General features: G+C 41.8%; 1 protein-coding gene across 3 annotated transcripts in view; it reads right to left on the reverse strand.

Moving 5' to 3' along the window:
- Positions 1–20,208, reverse strand: part of ko (Stork-head domain-containing protein knockout) — a 38,717-nt gene extending 18,509 nt beyond the window's left edge. For all 3 annotated transcript variants that reach the window (XM_053798916.2, XM_053798915.2, XM_053798914.2), the window contains exons 1-3: positions 19,719–20,208; positions 6,332–6,622; positions 4,234–4,429 (exon numbers count right to left, since the gene is read on the reverse strand). In XM_053798916.2, coding sequence (XP_053654891.2) covers positions 4,234–4,429; positions 6,332–6,622; positions 19,719–19,769 — 538 coding nt within the window. In that variant the 5' untranslated portion in view covers positions 19,770–20,208. The remainder of the gene's footprint in view (positions 1–4,233; positions 4,430–6,331; positions 6,623–19,718) is intronic.
- Positions 20,209–23,282: the final 3,074 nt, after the last annotated feature.

Consider the following 23,282-nt stretch of genomic DNA (forward strand, 5'->3'; position numbering starts at 1 on the left):
GGACCGGTGTACTCCAAGATGGACCTAACGAATGTTGTATCAAGGGCCTGGAATGACTGTTGAACTTCCTGAAGGCTACCCTTTGAGAGAGAGAGAGGGGGAAGGAAAAAGTGTGTGTGTACTCACCTAGTTGAGGTTGCAGGGGTCGAGTCCGAGCTCCTGTGTGTGTGTGTGTGTGTGTGTACTCACCTATTTGTACTCACCTATTTGTGGTTGCAGGGGTCGAGTCCTAGCTCCTGGCCCCGCCTCTTCACCGGTTGCTACTAGGCCCTCTCTCTCCCCGCTCCATGAGCTTTATCAAACCTCGTCTTAAAACTGTGTATGGTTCCTGCCTCCACTACGTCATTTTCTAGGCTATTCCACTGCCTTACAACTCTATGACTGAAGAAATACTTCCTACTATCTCTCTGACTCATTTGTGTCTTCAACTTCCAATTGTGGCCTCTTGTTTCTGTGTCCCCTCCCTGGAACATCCTGTCTTTGTCCACCTTGTCTATTCCATGCAGTATTTTATATGTCGTTATCATGTCTCCCCTGACCCTCCTGTCCTCCAGTGTCGTCAGGCCGATTTCCCTTAATCTTTCTTCATAGAACATTCCCCTTAGCTCTGGAACTAACCTTGTCGCAAACCTTGTGTGTGTGTGTGTGTGTGTGTGTGTGTGTGTGTGTGTGTGTGTGTGTGTGTGTGTGTGTGTGTGTACTCACTTAGTTGAGGTTGCAGGGGTCGAGTCCAAGCTCCTGGCCCCGCCTCTTCACTGGTCGCTACTAGGTCACTCTCCCTGAACCTTGAGCTTTATCATACCTCTGCTTAAAGCTATGTATGGATCCTGCATCCACTACATCGCTTCCCAAACTATTCCACTTCCTGACTACTCTGTGGCTGAAGAAATACTTCCTAACATCCCTGTGATTCATCTGTGTCTTCAACTTCCAACTGTGTCCCCTTGCTGCTGTGTCCCATCTCTGGAACATCCTGTCTTTGTCCACCTTGTCAATTCCTCTCAATATTTTGTATGTCGTTAACATGTCCCCCTATCTCTCCTGTCCTCCAGTGTCGTCTTAACAGGGGTCGAGTCACAGCTCCTGGCCCCACCTCTTCGCTGATTGCTACTAGGTCCTCTCTCTCCCTGCCCCATGAGCTCTATCATACCTCGCCTTAAAACTATGTATGGTTCCCGCCTCCACTACGTCACTTCTAGGCTATTCCACGGCCTGACTACTCTATGACTGAAGAAATACTTCCTAACATCCCTTTGATTCATCTGAGTCTTCAACTTCCAATTGTGACCTCTTGTGTCTGTGTCCCTTCTCTGGAACATCCCGTCTTTGTCCACCTTGTCTATTCCGCGCAGTATTTTATATGTCGTTATCATGTCTCCCCTGACCCTCCTGGCCTCCAGTGTCGTCAGGCCGATTTCCCTCAACCTTTCTTCGTAGGACAATCCCCGTAGCTCTGGGACTAGTCTTGTTGCAAACCTTTGCACTTTCTCTAATTTCTTGACGTGCTTGACGAGGTGTGGGTTCCAAACTGGTGCTGCATACTCCAGTATGGGCCTGACATAAATGGTATACAGAGTCTTAAACGAATCCTTACTGAGGTATCGGAACGCTATCCGTAGGTTTGCCAGGCGCCCGTATGCTGCAGCAGTTATGATTGATGTGCGCCTCAGGAGATATGCTCAGTGTTATACTCACCCCCAGATCTTTTTCCTTGAGTGAGGTTTGCAGTCTTTGGCCATCTAAACTATATTGTGTCTGCGGTCTTCTTTGCCCTTCCCCAATCTTCATGACTTTGCATTTGGCAGGGTTAAATTCAAGGAGCCAGTTTCTGGACCAGGCTTGTAGCCTGTCCAGGTCTCTTTGTAGCCCTGCCTGATCCTCATCCGATTTGATTCTTCTCATTAACTTCGCATCATCTGCAAACAAGGACACTTCTGAGTCTATCCCTTCTGTTATGTCATTCACATATACTAAGAACAGCACAGGTCCTAGGACTGACCCCTGTGGAACCCCGCTTGTCACAGGCGCCCACTCTGACACCTCGTCGCGTACCATGACTCGTTGTTGCCTCCCTGTCAGGTATTCTCTGATCCATTGCAGTGCCTTTCCTGTTATGTGTGCCTGATCCTCTAGCTTTTGCAGTAACCTCTTGTGAGGACCTGTGTCGAAGGCCTTCTTGCAGTCCAAAAATATGCAGTCGATCCACCCCTCTCTCTCTTGTCTTACTTCTGTCACCCTGTCATAAAACTCTAGTAGGTTTGTGACACAGGATTTTCCTTCCCTGAAACCATGCTGGTTGTCAATTATACACTTGTTTCTTTCCAGGTGCTCCACCACTCTCCTCCTGATGACCTTCTCCATGACCTTGCATACTATACACGTTAGTGATACAGGTCTGTAGTTTAGTGCCTCATGTCCGTCTCCCTTTTTAAAAATTGGGACTACATTTGCCATTTTCCATACCTCAGGGAGTTGCCCAGTTTCAAATGATGTGTGTGTGTGTGTGTGTGTGTGTGTGTGTGACTATTCCACTTCATGACAACTCTATGACTAAAGAAATACTTCTTAACATCTCTTTGACTCATCTGAGTCTTCAACTTCCAATTGTGACCCCTTGTTTCTCTGTCCCCTCCCTGGAACATCCTGTCTCTGTCCAATTTGTCAATTCCTCACAGTATTTTGTATGTCATTATCATGTCTCCCCTAACCCTCCTGTCCTCCAGTGTCGTCAGGCCGATTTCCCCATAATCTTTCTTTATAGGACATTCCTCTTAGCTCTAGAACTAGCCTTGTTGCAAACCTTTGTACTTTCTCTAATTTCCTGAGGTGCTTGACCAGGTGTGGGTTTCAAACTGGTGCTGCATACTCCAGTATGGCCCTGACGTACACGGTGTACAGTCTTGAACGATTCCTTACTGAGGTACTGGAATGCTATTTTCAGGTTTGCCAGGCTCCCACATGCTGCAGCAGTTATCTAGTTGATGTGTGCCTCAGGAGATGTGTTCGGTATTATACTCACCCCAAGTTCCTTTTCCTTGACTGAGGTTTGCAGTCTTTGACCATCTAGCCTATACTCTGTCTGCAGTCTTCTTTGCCCTTCCCCGACCTTCATGACTTTGCATTCGGCGGGGTTGCATTCGAGGAGCCAGTTGCTGGACCTAGCTTCCAGCTTGTCCAGGTCTCTTTGTAGTCCTGCTTGATCCTCATCCGATTTAATTCTCCTCATTAACTTCACATCATCTGCAAACAGGGACACTTCTGAGTCTATCCCTTCAGTCATGTCATTCACATATACAAAAAAAAAAAAAACACTGGTCCTAGGGCTGACCCCTGTGGAACCCCGCTGATCACAGGCGCCCACTCTGATACCTCGTCACATACCATGACTCGTTGTTGCCTCCTTGTTAGGTATTTTCTGATCCACTGCAGTGCCCTTCCTGTTATACGTGCCTGATCCTATAGCTTTTGCACTAATCTCTTGAGAGGAACTGTGTCGAAGGCCTTGCAGTTCATGAAAATACAATTTATCCACCCCTCTCTCTAGTGTCTTACTTCCATTACCTTGCCATAAAACTCCAGTAGGTTTGTGACACAGGATTTGCCTTCACTGAATCTGTGCTGGTTGTCGTTATAAGTTTGTTCTGTTCTAGGTGCTCCACCACTCTCCTGATAATCTTCTCCATGACTTTGCATACTATACGTCAGTGACACTGGTCTATAGTTTAGTGCCTCATGTCTGTCTCCTTTCTCAAAAATAGGGACTACATTTGCCGTCTTCCATACCTCAGGTAGTTGCCCAGTTTCAATGGATGTGTTGAAAATTGTGTGTGTGTGTATGTGTGTACACAGTTCATTTAAAAAATCCTTCCAAATGGGCTACCAATGACATAAAAATCTATCCTACTATTACTGTCACCAAGTATCTGGATAATACTATTGGGACTGGTTACAAATCGGGACCTGAAACAACCCCCTTGCAATAGCAGGAGACATAACAAACAGTGCAAAATACCCTAGCAAAAGTAGGGAGGCAATAAGTATGCTACGAGATAACAGAATAAGTAAAAAAAGGTTCAACACACTCGCTTCAATTAAAAGAGGAATTACCACCAGCCACCCCCCATACCTTTACGCAGTTCCTAATCATTCAGGCTGTGATACATGCTTCAAGCTGTATACTGGGAGCACCAAAATCCTGAGTGACCAAGGCATGAAGGAGGAAGGGGTACCCACCAAACATGGTGATGGTGAAGCCAGTTGGAGCAGCGAGGAGAGCCCTGGACCAGGCATGTGTGAGGGCAGCCAACACACAGGAACTCCCTCCCACCAGCACCACGCCACCAACTAGGTGACCAACGTACTCTGTCTCCTGCACGGCCACCAGTAACTCCTTGTCCCACACACACACCAGATTAGCCGTTTGCCACGCCTGTAAGAGAACAGTTAATACAATTCCCTTTTACAGGATGGACATGGAGTGCATAAACATATAGAAGGAAGATGATCAAGACAAGTGCAACAGTTGGGTGCCTTTATTGGCGAAACATTTCGCCTCCTCAGCAGGCTTCTTCAGGCTGGAGTTTACCTGGAGAGAGTTCCGGGGGTCAACGCCCCCGCGGCCCGGTCTGTGACCAGGCCTCCTGGTGGATCAGAGCCTGATCAACCAGGCTGTTGCTGCTGGCTGCACGCAAACCAACGTACGAGCCACAGCCCGGCTGATCAGGAACTGACTTTAGGTGCTTGTCCAGTGCCAGCTTGAAGACTGCCAGGGGTCTGTTGGTAATCCCCCTTATGTGTGCTGGGAGGCAGTTGAACAGTCTCGGGCCCCTGACACTTATTGTATGGTCTCTTAACGTGCTAGTGACACCCCTGCTTTTCATTGGGGGGATGGTGCATCGTCTGCCAAGTCTTTTGCTTTCGTAGTGAGTGATTTTCGTGTGCAAGTTCGGTACTAGTCCCTCTAGGATTTTCCAGGTGTATATAATCATGTATCTCTCCCTCCTGCGTTCCAGGGAATACAGGTTTAGGAACCTCAAGCGCTCCCAGTAATTGAGGTGTTTTATCTCCGTTATGCGCGCCGTGAAAGTTCTCTGTACATTTTCTAGGTCGGCAATTTCACCTGCCTTGAAAGGTGCTGTTAGTGTGCAGCAATATTCCAGCCTAGATAGAACAAGTGACCTGAAGAGTGTCACTTGTTCTATCTAGGCTGGAATATTGCTGCACACTAACAGCACCTTGCAAGGCAGGTGAAATTGCCGACCTAGAAAATGTACAGAGAACTTTCACGGCGCGCATAACGGAGATAAAACACCTCAATTACTGGGAGCGCTTGAGGCTAAATGCACAGGTGACTTAATACTGAAGACAGCAAAAGTAGTGGAAAGATAGACATGCGGTGATCAGTCCCTGAGCCTTGAAGAAGTAAGCTTGAAGCAGTCAATCCCTCAGCCTTGAAAAAGTAAGCTTGAAGTAGTCAATCCCTCAGCTTTGAAGAAGTAAGCTTGAAGTAGTCAATCCCTCAGCCTTGAATAAGTAAGCTTGTAGTCAGTCCCTCAGACTTGAAAAAGTAAGCTTGAAGCAGTCAGTCCCTCAGCCTTGGTAAGTGTTCAGCTTCGTATCTTCGATGATTCGATCAACGTGAAGCTGAGGTTAGGTAAAATCGTCAGAAAACAGGATAATTGTTTCCTGACTCAGAGTCAATGGTTACCCGCCACTGGAACTTTTGTCATTTGACCGAGGCTTTCACTAGCTTACCTCTCCACCCCTTTAAAATTTAAAATTATACGAAGCAGAGGCATGAGAATGCTGCCTTTTATTCTAGAGCAAGAAGTGGGTACGAAAGTTTGAGATGGTGTCAGTAGGTATGAATTAGACACGTACATCTGTGTATTTTCACTTTGTAGACGTTTCGCCATCCAGTGGCTTTATCAGTACATGGACATGATATGGGAACTGTAGAAATATATAAAGAAGACAGTGGAAGACGAGGTAATCAGTCCCTCAGCCTAGTAGCAAGTGATCAGCACCGTAGTTTTATTAGGTAAACATACGGTAGTGAGTTCTTATTTTAACGTTATAAACAATGTCATATAGATCAGTGTAGGTACACAATGTGGTGTGTATAAATTAAAACGTCAAATAACATTTCGTTACAAATAGACAACAACAAACAAGTGTATGAAGTGAAATAAGAAGCAACAACTATTGTGGAGAAATTTTCTCCAACCCCAAGGGAGGGGGCTGCTGCCCCCAGAGGCGTCGATCATCCCCCTGGAGGTTGGAGAAAATTTCTCCACAAATGTATTAACGAGGGTGGTGCGTGAGTAGTTACCAGAAAGAGGAGGTATCCATCTTGATGGTTGGTGGTGGTGGTGCTGATGGCAGAGTGTACAGAGGTTGTCAGGTCAGAAACTACAGGGGTAGTGGTCGTCAGTGAACCTAGAGGCGGACCGTTGGTGGGTGTGGGAGTGTCGCTATCCGTGGAGGGTGTGGTAGAGGTGGTGGATGGAACCTTGCGCCCGCCCACCTCTTCGAAGGCGGAGGATGGACGGGTGGGTGGTGGATGGTCTCTTGTGAGTTTGATGGCCAGACAACGCTGGTACAACACTACATTCTCGCCCATCTGTAGAAACCAAGATTATTCCATTACATGACAACTTGTCGTGTAGCTGCCCTGTAGCAGTCGCCTGGTTAACCTATTGAAATTCCCCGTTTACCCCTGAGACTGAGTTCCCTTCACGTGATAGGTATATCCCATAAACCATGACTGGGTGACTACTGTTTACCAGGAACACTCCATGGAAGAAGATCCCATCATTATTTGGATTTAAACAGCGAGGATATTTCCTCATTGAGTAACTTCAACAAGTTTACCGTTATTCATAAAGACAGTAAATAATGTTTCTGTGGAAAATACTGTATATATTTTCCAGAAATTCAGTATTTATATGGAAATAGATGGCCATACTGTATTTAATAATATTTATGTCATAGAAAACGGAAAGCCTGCGTCTGGGCAGGAGACTCGCCATCTTGGTTTTGAATTTTGTACAAACGTTGGTGTAATGGGAAGAATTTTTCGTGCTCTAGTGGTTAAAATTGTGTTGACACCTCTCAAATAGGAGGCGAAATTGGTGGATGTGCATTCCTGCATAACTTGAGATATCAGACGACTGAACAAGACAGCTCCAGGAACCTCAGATAAGCTCTCTAGATTTGTGTGTAATTCTGGCCAGCATTATTTTCATATATTTAGTTAGAGTGAGGTTTTCTGAGTATGATACACATTAATCTCCAGTCAAATTGGTGAGTGATATTAAGATATATTTTCCTTCTGTTATGTAATTGTGTGTATATATATATATATATATATATATATATATATATATATATATATATATATATATATATATATATATATATATATATATATATATAACCATTTATTTTTAATATACAGTCCACAAATTTATATATTTACCAGTATTCCTAGTGTATGTATATTTCATTTAATTAATAGGTCCAGAGCAACTTGTGGTTATGACAGTGGTAGGTATCGAAGGGGGACATTTTTTGTGACCTAGGGGTCCCAAATTCCTACTTGTCTATGTAACATTGATAAATAATAATTATCTTTGTTATCATTTACTATTATGTACATAATTAGTTACATTCAGATAAATGCAATTTTCCACAGTTTCCGTCGCTGCTCAATCCAAGAAAGGTATCCCCCTTTTGCACGCAAAAAGATTAATACAGTACGGCTTAAGTTGCTAAGGCAGCTAACTCTTGGCATTGAAAAATTAATCAAGATAGACACTGAAAATTTTTTTACACTGCTTCCTAATGTAAAACGCATCAGCCTTTAGATAAGAAGTCGTTCAGAAGAAATAGACTCAAGTTATTTCGCAAGAGATACGCTGCAGTTTTTCAACTGCAGTGTAAGTACACCTCTGGCAAGACTGGGGTGGAGTGACTAATGATGAAAGTATTTCTTCTTTTTCGGGTCACCCTGCCTCGGGAAACGGCCGACGTTTTCATAAAAAATAATGACAAATTGATTCCAACAGACCCGGATAACAATGCCAACCTTCTAGGTAGGAAACCAGTGTTGACAGTTTGAGGCCGATTAGAAAAGCTTTGATTAAGTCACCCCACGAAAACCAAAATCAGGAATGATCTATGTCAAATTTACCAAACGGCACCAGCCTGTTGCTACTGTTATTACTCATGGTCACACACACACACACACACACACACACACACACACACACACACACACACACACACACACACACACACACACACACACACACACAGGACTTCAAAGAGACCTGGACAGACTGGACACCTGGTCCAGCAAATGGCTTCTCGAATTTAATCCTGCCAAATGCAAAGTCATGAAGATAGGGGAAGGGCACAGAAGACCACAGACAGAGTATAGGCTAGGTGGCCAAAGACTGCAAACCTCACTCAAGGAGAAAGATCTTGGGGTGAGTATAACACCGAGCATGTCTCCGGAAGCACACATCAATCAGATAACTGCTGCAGCATATGGGCGCCTGGCAAACCTGAGAACAGCATTCCGACACCTTAGTAAGGAATCATTCAAGACACTGTACACCGTGTATGTCAGGCCCATACTGGAGTATGCAGCACCTGTTTGGAACCCGCACTTGATAAAGCACGTCAAGAAACTAGAGAAAGTACAAAGGTTTGCAACAAGGTTAGTTCCAGAGCTAAGGGGAATGTCCTATGAAGAAAGATTAAGGGAAATCGGCCTGACGACACTGGAGGACAGGAGGGTCAGGGGAGACATGATAACGACATATAAAATACTGCGTGGAATAGACAAGGTGGACAAGGACAGGATGTTCCAGGGAGGGGACACAGAAACAAGAGGCCACAATTGGAAGTTGAAGACACAAATGAGTCAGAGAGATAGTAGGAAGTATTTCTTCAGTCATAGAGTTGTAAGGCAGTGGAATAGCCTAGAAAATGACGTAGTGGAGGCAGGAACCATACACAGTTTTAAGACGAGGTTTGATAAAGCTCATGGAGCGGGGAGAGAGAGGGTCTAGTAGCAACCGGTGAAGAGGCGGGGCCAGGAGCTAGGACTCGACCCCTGCAACCACAAATAGGTGAGTACAAATAGGTGAGTACACACACACACACACACACACACACACACACACACACACACACACAACAGGCCAAGTGTCTAATCAGTGCCTATGACAAAATAATAATAATATATTTATTTACTACACAAGTACATGTACAAGGTATACAGACCATAGTTGACATCAATGACATACTACTATATAGAAAGCTCCTTGTTATGCAGAGCATTTCGGGCAAATTAAGTCAGATTTGTCCCAGGATGCGACCCACGACAGTCGACTAACACCCAGGTGCCCATTTTAATGGTGGGTGAACATAGACAACCGGTGTAAGGAAACACGTCCAATGTTTCCACCCCTTCGCCGGGAATCGAACCCGGACATCACCGTGTGAAGCGAGAGCTTTTGCCACCAGGCCACGGGGCACCGTAATTAACACATTCATATATATGCAGGCAGACAGAATAATAACTGCACATTACCGATACATTGTTTTAATTGTTGAAGCAATCATGGCACAGACAGAGAGAAAACCCCATCAACTGGTAAAACAAGAGGCCGTAACTTTAAACTAAAAGGAGAAGAGATGTTGAAAGGATACTAGAAAGCTTTGCAAACAATGGTAAAACAGTGGAATGGTTTACATGGAGAGGAAATAATACTACCATCTAAGACTTCAAAAAAACTGCACGATAAAATAAATACTGAAGGTGGAACGCCACGAGCTTAGCTTTGCTCTTACAGCTACAAATATGTAATAAAAAAAATAGGTAATCTCCCGGCACTAGCACACGCAGTACCAGGTACAAGAAATTGGTGACAACTGGAACAAAAAGCCGACATGTGATTATGAAGGTACGTTGTACACATCACGTTTTTTTTATTTCGGATACTTCACTCAGGATTCATTTTTATCACCCAAAAGTCTTTTATTTTAAACGACGGCTCCCTCAGGATTCATTTTTATCACCCACATCTTTATCGCAACACACTTCAGATTACTGCCACCCCAGATTGTTTCTTTTTTTCCTGGTTACGATATCTTTTTACAAACCCCTCTTCAAGTTACTATACATTACAGATGTACCAGATTATTTCTGTCACCCCAGGCAGCCGTCGCCCAAGAATCTTCAACCTGCTACCACCGGCTATATCACCAGAACAAAGGTAGAAGTTTTCAATATAATGCAGGAGTATAAGGACGGAGCCCAACTAATGGACATGAGCTACTTCCACTAGTGGGCCCCGCCCACATGTCATCACGTCTTTAGCTGCTACATCTCACCACATTTAAAATTCTGGCCCACTTTATGGGCCTCATACACTTCCACTAGAGGGCCCCGCTCACTTGTGACCCTGTCTTCATCTGCTACATCTCATATCTAAAGCTCCACTGCTAAATCTCTGTGCAATTATCATACATAGTGTAAATTACCTAGGATAACCCAAAAAGTCAAAGTGACCTATTTTCATCGGGGTTCTTGCATTTCCATTCCCACTAACAAATGTGACTGTTTATGCCATCAGCTGTGTTTATCATAAACACGTGGAGCGTGGCGTCTTGTAGTGACGTCACAATCACCCACTATGTACACAAACCCGATATAATGAACCACATTCACTACGTGGGTACATCTCTTCCAGTGACACTTGGCTGACAGCCCTAGCTGCCTTTGGTGTAAGTTTATTCAGGTACAGGTACACATAAATAGTTACATAAATTATCATACATAGCATTATTATTATTATAATCATGGGGGAGCGCTATATATATTATACAGCGTATGTGGGGGGATTGAAGGTATTCAGGCTCAATTCAGGGAACTGAAGCACAGATCCAATTCCCTAGATCAAGAGCCCCTCACAAGCATCAAGGAACCTCCCTTGAGGGGATTATACATAGCAGCATGTGTAGATTACCCAGAATAATACAGGAGGATGATACACATGAACAGTTTCTCCTCTCAAAAGAGGTTCCTTGATGCTGGTGAGGGGCTCTTGATCTAGGGAATTGGATCTGTGCTCCAGTTCCCTGAATTAAACCTGAATGCCTTCCATCCCCCCCCAGCAGGTTTAGCGCTCCCCAAGATACTACTAATAATAATGAACATTTTCTACAGCAATGTCTAAAGTTTTACTCAGTCTGTACTCGACATCGCCAAGATTTAGCTCGAAAAGGAATTCGACTTCCGACCATTCCAGTCGTCAACGGCTCTGGCTTCGACCCAGACATTCATGTCTATAATGTACGTGATACATATTCCTTACTCCGAGCCACGGGCAAGTTGGCCAGTCTCCAAGCGTTAAACGCACGTTAAAACGCCAAACTTCTGGGAGCAGGCAAAAAGATGATCTTTATTTACTAGGTGGAAGTTCATTATCATTTACTTGTATATTTCGTGACTAAACTGTTTTTCATTACACAATACTATCAAGAATTTCATTTTTTTTTTTTTTGCTATAATAAGCCTCAGGCTCTGGTGGCCTGGTGGTTAACGCTCTCGCTTCACACGGTGAGGGCCTGGGTTCGATTCCCAGCCAGAGTAGAAACATTGGACGTGTTTCTTTCAACCTGTTGTCTATGTTCCCCATCAGTAAAATGGGTACCTGGGTGTTAGTCGACTGGTGTGGGTCGCATCCTGGGACACTGACCTAAGGAGGCTTGGTCACAGACCGGGCCGCAGGGGCGTTGACCCCCGGAACTCTCTCCAGGTAATCTCCAGGTAAAGCCTTGGTACATTATAAAAAAATACTGATAGTCTACTAATAATGTTTTTTTTTAATTTGATAAACATTACAACCGTAATAATGCTAGACTATTAAATTAATTAAACTCACAATTATTTACATTGTTTATACAATGAGGATGTGTTTTTATGTATATCCACTGAAGCAGCAGTATATATATATATATATATATATATATATATATATATATATATATATATATATATATATATATATATATATATATATTTTTTTTTTTTTTTTTTTTCAACAAGTCGGCCGTCTCCCACCGAGGCAGGGTGACCCAAAAAAGAAAGAAAATCTACAAAAAGAAAATACTTTCATCATCATTCAACACTTTCACCACACTCGCACATTATCACTGTTTTTGCAGAGGTGCTCAGAATACAACAGTCTAGAAGCATAAACATATAAAGATACACAACATATCCCTCCAAACTGCCAATATCCCAAACCCCTCCTTTAAAGTGCAGGCATTGTACTTCCCATTTCCAGGACTCAAGTCCGACTATATGAAAATAACCGGTTTCCCTGAATCCCTTCACTAAATATTACCCTGCTCACACTCCAACAGATCGTCAGGTCCCAAGTACCATTCGTCTCCATTCACTCCTATCTAACACGCTCACGCACGCTTGCTGGAAGTCCAAGCCCCTTACCCACAAAACCTCCTTTACCCCCTCTCTCCAACCCTTTCGAGGACGACCCCTACCCCGCCTTCCTTCCCCTATAGATTTATATGCTTTCCATGTCATTCTACTGTGATCCATTCTCTCTAAATGACCAAACCACCTCAACAACCCCTCTTCTGCCCTCTGACTAATACTTTTATTAACTCCACACCTTCTCCTAATTTCCACACTCCGAATTTTCTGCATAATATTTACACCACACATTGCCCTTAAACAGGACATCTCCGCTGCCTCCAACCGTCTCCTCGCTGCTGCATTTACCACCCAAGCTTCACACCCATATAAGAGTGTTGGTACTACTATACTTTCATACATTCCCTTCTTTGCCTCCATAGATAACGTTTTTTGACTCCACATATACCTCAACGCACCACTCACCTTTTTTCCCTCATCAATTCTATGATTAACCTCATCCTTCATAAATCCATCTGCCGACACATCAACTCCCAAGTATCTGAAAACATTCACTTCTTCCATACTCCTCCTCCCCAATTTGATATCCAATTTTTCTTTATCTAAATCATTTGACACCCTCATCACCTTACTCTTTTCTATGTTCACTTTCAACTTTCTACCTTTACACACATTCCCAAACTCATCCACTAACCTTTGCAATTTTTCTTTAGAATCTCCCATAAGCACAGTATCATCAGCAAAAAGTAACTGTGTCAATTCCCATTTTGAATTTGATTCCCCATAATTTAATCCCACCCCTCTCCCAAACACCCTAGCATTTACTTCCTTTACAACCCCATCTATAAATATATTAAACAACCATGGTGACATTACACATCCCTGTCTAAGACCTACTTTTACCGGGAAGTAGTCTCCCTCTCTTCTACACACCCTAACCTGAGCCTCACTATCCTCATAAAAACTCTTTACAGCATTTAATAACTTACCACCTATTCCATATACTTGCAACATCTGCCACATTGCTCCTCTATCCACTCTATCATATGCCTTTTCTAAATCCATAAATGCAATAAAAACTTCCCTATCTTTATCTAAATACTGTTCACATATATGCTTCAATGTAAACACCTGATCTACACATCCCCTACCCACTCTAAAACCTCCTTGCTCATCCGCAATCCTACATTCTGTCTTACCTCTAATTCTTTCAATTATAACCCTACCGTACACTTTTCCTGGTATACTCAGTAAGCTTATTCCTCTATAATTTTTACAGTCTCTTTTGTCCCCTTTCCCTTTATATAAAGGGACTATACATGCTCTCTGCCAATCCCTAGGTACCTTCCCCTCTTTCATACATTTATTAAACAAAAGTACCAACCACTCCAACACTATATCCCCCCCTGCTTTTAACATTTCTGTCATGATCCCATCAGTTCCAGCTGCTTTACCCCCTTTCATTTTACGTAATGCCTCACGTACCTCCCCCACACTTACATTCTGCTCTTCTTCACTCCTAAAAGATGGTATACCTCCCTGACCAGTGCATGAAATTACTGCCTCTGTTTCTTCCTTAACATTTAAAAGTTCCTCAAAATATTCTCGCCATCTTCCCAATACCTCCATCTCCCCATCTACTAACTCCCCTACTCTGTTTTTAACTGACAAATCCATATTTTCCCTAGGCTTTCTTAACTTGTTTAACTCACTCCAAAATTTTTTCTTATTTTCATTAAAATTTCTTGACAGTGCCTCTCCCACTCTATCATCTGCTCTCCTTTTGCACTCTCTCACCACTCTCTTTACCTTTCTTTTACTCTCCATATACTCTGCTCTTCTTATAACACTTCTGCTTTGTAAAAACCTCTCATAAGCTACCTTTTTCTCTTTTATCACACCCTTTACTTCATCATTCCACCAATCACTCCTCTTTCCTCCTGCCCCCACCCTCCTATAACCACAAACTTCTGCCCCACATTCTAATACTGCATTTTTAAAACTATTCCAACCCTCTTCAACCCCCCCACTACTCATCTTTGCACTAGCCCACCTTTCTGCCAATAGTCGCTTATATCTCACCCGAACTTCCTCCTCCCTTAGTTTATACACTTTCACCTCCCTCTTACTTGTTGTTGCCACCTTCCTCTTTTCCCATCTACCTCTTACTCTAACTGTAGCTACAACTAAATAATGATCCGATATATCAGTTGCCCCTCTATAAACATGTACATCCTGGAGCCTACCCATCAACCTTTTATCCACCAATACATAATCTAATAAACTACTTTCATTACGTGCTACATCATACCTTGTATATTTATTTATCCTCTTTTTCATAAAATATGTATTACTTATTACCAAATTTCTTTCTACACATAGCTCAATTAAAGGCTCCCCATTTACATTTACCCCTGGCACCCCAAATTTACCTACTACTCCCTCCATAACATTTTTACCCACTTTAGCATTAAAATCCCCAACCACCATTACTCTCACACTTGATTCAAAACTCCCCACGCATTCACTCAACATTTCCCAAAATCTCTCTCTCTCCTCTACACTTCTCTCTTCTCCAGGTGCATACACGCTTATTATAACCCACTTTTCACATCCAATCTTTATTTTACTCCACATAATCCTTGAATTAATACATTTATAGTCCCTCTTTTCCTGCCATAGCTTATCCTTCAACATTATTGCTACTCCTTCTTTAGCTCTAACTCTATTTGAAACCCCTGACCTAATCCCATTTATTCCTCTCCACTGAAACTCTCCCACCCCCTTCAGCTTTGTTTCACTTAAAGCCAGGACATCCAGCTTCTTCTCATTCATAACATCCACAATCATCTCTTTCTTATCATCTGCACAACATCCACGCACATTCAGACTTCCCACTTTGACAATTTTCTTCTTCTTATTCTTTTTAGTAATCTTTACAGGAAAAGGGGTTACTAGCCCATTGTTCCCGGCATTTTAGTTGACTTTTACAACACGCATGGCTTACGGAGGAAAGATTCTTATTCCACTTCCCCATGGATATAAAAGGAAAATTAATAAGACCAAGAACTATTAAGATAAAATCAAAGAAAACTCAGATGAGTGTGTATAAATAAATGTGTACATGTATGTGTAGTGTGACCTAAGTGTAAGTAGAAGTATATATATAGATATATATATATATATATATATATATAAATATAATATATATATATATATATATATATATATATATATGTCGTGCCGAATAAGCAGAACTTGCGATCTTGGCTTAAATAGCAACGCTCATCTTGCCATATAGGACAAGCTAAAATTTGTGTATGCAATAATTTCGCAAAAATCATTCTAAACCTAACGAAAAAAATATATTTCATTGTGTTTGTTTAGTATTAAATTACTGTAAAAGTATTTAAAATATATTTAGTTGGGTTAGGCTAAAATAAATTGCGCTTGTTATAATAAGGTTAGGTAAGTTTTCTAAGTTTCTTTTGTTGCAAAATTATAAATTTTTACATTATCATTAATGAAAAAAATATATCTTTAAACGTATAAGAGAAAATTTTAGAAAAGACTTAATTTTAAATGAGTTCTTGCTAATTGACCAGTTTTACATATTCGGCACGACATATATATATATATATATATATATATATATATATATACATGTATATATATATATATATATATATATATATATATATATATATATATATATATATATATATATATATATATATAAGTTTCTGGGGGAGGAGGGATTAGGGAGGGAAGAGGTAAAACTTGGTACTGCCTCTTAACTTTCCACCAACACGTGACATAGCTGTCATATCTATCACTGAACTCCTGTATGTAGTCCGCTTTCACAGTGTTATTATTCAGTTCATTCAACTTCTATACTACTCTTACGTTGATGAAAACTTGTATATTTCTGTGGCTCGTTTACATGTGTGATCTCTGACCATATCCTCTTGTTTTGTGGCTTCCTTGTAAAATTTTTATATTCACGAGGAAGCGTTAAACCTGTACAAATAACGCCTAGAGGATGAGGTAATAATAAAAAAAAAAAAGACCCGGGCCGGGAGAATACCGGTGAATAAAAAAAAAACAAAAAAAAAAAAACAGTGTTGGTCTAATAATGGACGGAGTATCCTAGTAAATGACACCAATGGAAATAAGTCACTTTGTCTGACTTTCTTTGAATTAACCTAAGTAATTTACACATTAACTATGTATGAATTGTACTTATGTGTACCTATGCCTAAATAAAGTTTCTTAAAGAGCCTATCCCGAAATCTCTGCATCACTATGGGTTTTCAACATGCCCTAAAAAAGTCATTCATTTCTGTTAGGTAAGACACATATGCAACAGTTAGGTAACTTTATTCTGAAACGTTTCGCCTACACAGTAGGCTTCTTCAGTCGAATACAGAAAGTAGGCAGGAACAGTAGAGATGTGAAGACGATGTAATCATTCCATCACCCTTGAAGTCGTAGAATTTGAGGTTGTCAGTCCCTCAGCCTGGAGCAGTTCAGTTCCATAGTCAGGAACTATCTATGGAACTGAACTTCTCCAGGCTGAGGGACTGACAACCTTAAATTCTACGACTTCAATGGTGATGGAATGATTACATCGTCTTCACATCTCTACTATTCCTGCCTACTTTCTGTATTCGACTGAAGAAGCCTACTGTGTAGGCGAAACGTTTCAGAATAAAGTTACCTAACTGTTGCATATGTGTCTTACCTAACAACCTGTCGGTATTGTATACCATTTTGATGTTCAGCCATTTCTGTATAAACAATGTACAATGTTCAAATAAAGTTGTATTTGTATGTATATGTCACTGAGTATTTCGTATATCATGATCAAGTTCCCTCTTGTTCTCATTACATCTAGTGACAGATCTACCTCTGGTATTTTTCAGAGCACATTCCACTCAACTCGCGTACCAGCCTGGGGGTACTCACTGCTTTCTCACAATTACCTCTCCCACCCCTCTCTCTCCAGGAGAGGGGTTCCATACAGATGAAGAAGAATTCTTCGAATTATTAAGTCTAAAAGATTATAATCCAGGGTAGCCCCATAAAGGACGCATTTCCTTGTCCTGTGGTACTCTTCCCCAGGATGCCAGCCACATCAATCGAGTAGCTCCTGTTTATCAATTTTGACGAGTTTCCGCCTACCTGGAGGTTATTCCGGGGATCAACGCCCCCGCGGCCCGGTCCATGACCAGGCCTCCCGATGGATCAGGGCCTGATCAACTAGGCTGTTACTGCTGGCCGCACGCAGTCCAACGTACGAGCCACAGCCCGGCTGATCCGGCACTGACTTTAGGTATCTGTCCAGCTCTCTCTTGAAGGCAGCCAGGGGTTTATTGGCAATTCCCCTAATGCTTGATGGGAGGCTGTTGAACAGTTTTGGGCCCCGGACACTTATGGTGTTTTCCCTTAGTGTACCAATGGCGCCCCTACTTTTTATTGGGGGCATTTTGCATCGCCTGCCCAGTCTTTTACTTTCGTAGTGAGTGATTTCTGTGTGCAGATTTGGGACCATTCCTTCCAAGATTTTCCAAGTGCCTAGGTTCCTGAATCTCGCTCTTAACTCTTAAGTGTTTGCGAACCTACTGTAGACTGTGTAGGATGGTAGGTATTACCGACAAGTATTGTAGTATAAGATGGCAGGTATTATCCATAAGTAGGTAGTGTAGGATGACAGGTACTACCTGCAAGTATGCTAGTGTAGGATAGCAGGTATTACTGACAAGTATGCTAGTGTAGGATAGGTGTTGCCCGTGGTAGTGTGGGGTGGCAGGTATTGCTCGTGGTAGTATAGGATGGCAAGTATTGCCCGTAGTAGTATAGGATGACAGGTATTGCCCGTAGTAGTATAGGATGACAGGTGTTGCCCGTGGTAGTGTAGGATGGCAGGTATTGCCCATAGTAGTATAGGATGACAGGTGTTGCCCGTGGTAATGTAGGATGGCAGGTATTGTCCATAGTAGTATAGGATGACAGGTGTTGCCCGTGGTAGTGTAGGATGGCAGGTATTGCTCGTGGTAGTATAGGATGACAAGTGTTGCCCGTAGTAGTATAGGATGACAGGTATTGCCAGTAGTAGATTAGGATGACAGGTGTTGCCCGTGGTAGTGTAGGATGGTAGGTATTGCCCATAGTAGTATAGGATGACAGGTGTTGCCCGTGGCAGTGTAGGATGGAAGGTATTCCTCGGGGTAGTGTAGTATGACAGGTATTGCCCGTGGTAGTGTAAGATGGCAGGTACAGGTATCATACCTACAAGTATGCTAGTGTAGGATGACTGTGTGTGGTTGCTGGGGTCGACTCCCAAATCGCCTGTCTCTTGTCATTCTTCAGATTCACTCCCTCTTAGCCTCGTTGGGTCTTATTATCGTACCTGCTCTTAAAGCCATGTTTGGTATGCTTCCACCACTTCACTAAAATTATTCCACTTCCCGACCACTCTGAGACTAAAAAAAATACTTCCTAACATCCCTGTGACTCGTCTGTGACTTTAACTTCAGCAGTATCCCTGAGTTACCGTTTCTTCCCTCTCAATCTAAACCTTATCAATTCCCCTGAGTATTTTATATGTTGTTGTCATGTCTCCCCTGCTTCTTCTTGTCCTCCAATGTCGTTAGATTAAATTTTGTTACTTTTCTCCTCCTTAACTCAGGAACAGCCTCGTAGCATATTTTTGCATCCTCAGATGTGGGTTCCATACTGGTACTGCGTACTCAAAGATGGGCATGACCTATGGACCCGGAATGACTTTGAGATTCCTGAAAGCCACTCGCTTCACATAATGAGTGTCCGTGGTTCAATCCCCGGCACGAGTGATGTCCTTGTTCACCTAGTAGTAAGTAGATACCCGGGTGTTAGTCGACTGGTGTGGGTCGCATCCTGGGGAACGTCCTCAATGATGTACTGGCTTTATTGGATTATCCCTCCGAGTTAAAAATTAAAATATATCTTATCTTATCAATTTTAGATTTACCAGACGAGCGTTATCTTCAGAAATTGTTCGGTTGATGTGAGCTTCTGGTAACATGACACAGAAGTTTGCGGTCTGTCCCCCAATTCTATACTCCGTTTCCGGTCTTCTCTTCCCTTCCCACTGCATAACTGCATTTGTTGGGGTTAACATTTGTTTTGTGCATGTGCAGTCGCTGAGGTTTGCTTGTGGGGATCGAGACTCAGCTCCTGGCCCCACCAAGTGTGTACTCACTTGTGCCTGCAGAGGTGGAGCTCCAGCTCCCGGTCCTCGCCTCTTAATCATCAATGAAAGGTTGTGGCACCGGAGAGGGGAAGGGGGGAGAGGGAGGGAAGGGGGGAGCCGCCCACCATAGGCTGGTGTTGTGGATGCTGAGTGATACTCTCCTTGACCCTCACACCTGTTCCTACTCTACGAACAGCTGTTGCAGCTCTACTAACAGCTGTTGCAGCTCTACTAACAGCTGTTGCAGCTCTACTAACAGCTGTTCCAGCTCTATTTCTCTCTGTACATTCACTTTCATTAGTTTAAATTCTCCCGAGTCCTCTCCCCCACCTGTCTTCACAGCTTCACCTTTCCCTCGATCATGATCTCCTTAACACGAGAATGACAGATTATCACACGCTCCCAAGTTAGCACGTATTTGCAACTTTTAATTATGTTAATCAACAATTAGTGTCACGAAATCACGAGATGAGTGAGCAGCATCCATCCCGCCACGTGATCAACGTGCAACTGTTTCCCAAGATCACCGAGTGTTGTGTCCCGGCACCGCGCAAACTCTCGTACACCATCACAAATTCACACGAAGGGCGAAAATTACTTGGATTTCAGACATATTGATGGCAAATCGGACTTAGGAGCATTGTTTTTAACGAACTTATCCCGAGATAAAGTAATGGTAAGAATGACATTACTCGGGAGAAAGGGGTGAGGTATGTTTAGTTATCGTACAGGTGTTTTGGTGCATCTCCATTGATCTATAGCAGCGCAGCCACACGTCCTCTGTACATTACCTCAAAATATATAACTCTTCGCGTACTACGAGTGGGTCTCATGATACTATAAGCTTTAATTTTCACCCTAAGTCTCAAAATAACCAGCAGTATTCAATGGCATAATCGAATAAATAAATAAAATAAGTAGTCGTGTGTCTGGCAAGGATGGGATGGCGCCGCAGGGCTGCCCTAGGGGAAAAGAACATCAACAATGTCAGGCAGTTCTCAAAAAAAATATATTAAAAAACATTCCCAAGTATCTCCATAATACCAGAAGATATAGATAAAGTGTAAAACACCAAGAAAACACGACTGTGGAGTAGTCTGAGGCCCTGGCCTCACCAGTAGCATCGTTCAATGGAATTTTTGTGATGGGTCACGCCCTCCTAGCCAGCCAGAATGACTGAGTTTTCTGATGGGTTCCCAAGCGCGACCATTATTCTGCTCCATTAATCATCAGTCTGAAGCCATACCCATTATTCTGCTCTGTTAGAATTCCGTTGCATCAACTATTATTTCTGCTCTGACGACCATAATTTCTGCTCCATAAGCCGTTAATTCAACCCAATCAACTATTACTTCTACTCTACCAGCCTTTAATTCTATTTTACCAACCATTAATACTACTCTACCAACCATTAATACTACTCTACCAACCATTAATTCTAATCTACCAACCATTAATACTACTCTACCAACCATTAATTCTAATCTACCAACCATTAATACTACTCTACCAACCATTAATTCTATTCTACCAACCATTAATACTACTCTACCAACCATTAATTCTAATCTACCAACCATTAATACTACTCTACCAACCATTAATACTACTCTACCAACCATTAATTCTAATCTACCAACCATTAATTCTAATCTACCAACCATTAATACTACTCTACCAACCATTAATTCTATTCTACCAACCATTAATTCTAATCTACCAACCATTAATACTACTCTACCAACCATTAATACTACTCTACCAACCATTAATTCTAATCTACCAACCATTAATTCTAATTTACCAACCATTAATACTACTCTACCAACCATTAATACTACTCTACCAACCATTAATTCTATTCTACCAACCATTAATTCTAATCTACCAACCATTAATACTACTCTACCAACCATTAATACTACTCTACCAACCATTAATTCTAATCTACCAACCATTAATTCTAATCTACCAACCATTAATACTAATCTACCAACCATTAATACTACTCTACCAACCATAAATTCTAATCTACCAACCATTAATACTACTCTACCAACCATTAATACTACTCTACCAACCATTAATACTACTCTACCAACCATTAATACTACTCTACCAACCATTAATTCTAATCTGCCAACCATTAATTCTATTCTACCAACCATTAATACTACTCTACCAACCATTAATACTACTCTACCAACCATTAATACTACTCTACCAACCATTAATACTACTCTACCAACCATTAATACTACTCTACCAACCATTAATACTACTCTACCAACCATTAATTCTAATCTACCAACCATTAATACTACTCTACCAACCATTAATACTACTCTACCAATCATTAATACTACTCTACCAACCATTAATACTACTCTACCAACCATTAATACTACTCTACCAATCATTAATACTACTCTACCAACCATTAATACTACTCTACCAACCATTAATACTACTCTACCAACCATTAATACTACTCTACCAACCATTAATACTACTCTACCAACCATTAATACTACTCTACCAATCATTAATACTACTCTACCAACCATTAATACTACTCTACCAACCATTAATACTATACCAACCATTAATACTACTCTACCAACTATTAATACTACTCTACCAACCATTAATACTACTCTACCAACCATTAATTCTAATCTACCAACCATTAATTCTATTCTACCAACCATTAATACTACTCTACCAACCATTAATACTACTCTACCAACCATTAATACTACTCTACCAACCATTAATGCTACTCTACCAACCATTAATACTACTCTACCAACCATTAATTCTAATCTACCAACCATTAATTCTATTCTACCAACCATTAATACTACTCTACCAACCATTAATACTACTCTACCAACCATTAATTCTAATCTACCAACCATTAATTCTATTCTACCAACCATTAATACTACTCTACCAACCATTAATACTACTCTACCAACCATTAATTCTAATCTACCAACCATTAATTCTATTCTACCAACCATTAATACTACTCTACCAACCATTAATACTACTCTACCAACCATTAATACTACTCTACCAACCATTAATTCTAATCTACCAACCATTAATTCTATTCTACCAACCATTAATACTACTCTACCAACTATTAATACTACTCTACCAACCATGAATACTACTCTACCAACCATTAATACTACTCTACCAACCATTAATACTACTCTACCAACCATTAATACTACTCTACCAACCATTAATACTACTCTACCAACCAGTAATACTACTCCCAACCATTAATACTACTCTACCAACCATTAATACTACTCTAATAACCATCAATTTTTCACAAATAACTCGTACATAGTAGAAAGACATTTATGATGTTTCGGTCCGACTTAGACCATTAACTAGTTAATGGCCCGAGTCAGGTTGGTCATGGACCGGGCCGCGGGGGCGTTGATCCCCGGAATATCCTCCAGGTAATCCAGGCTAACCACTGAGTATGAAGCACCAGTGTCCATCCCACACCTCAAAAATGTCCAGAGGTTCATGGAAATCTTGAGGCTAGTG

Source organism: Cherax quadricarinatus, chromosome 66 (genome assembly GCF_038502225.1).
Source record: "Cherax quadricarinatus isolate ZL_2023a chromosome 66, ASM3850222v1, whole genome shotgun sequence".
NCBI classification, from domain to species: Eukaryota; Metazoa; Arthropoda; class Malacostraca; order Decapoda; family Parastacidae; genus Cherax; species Cherax quadricarinatus.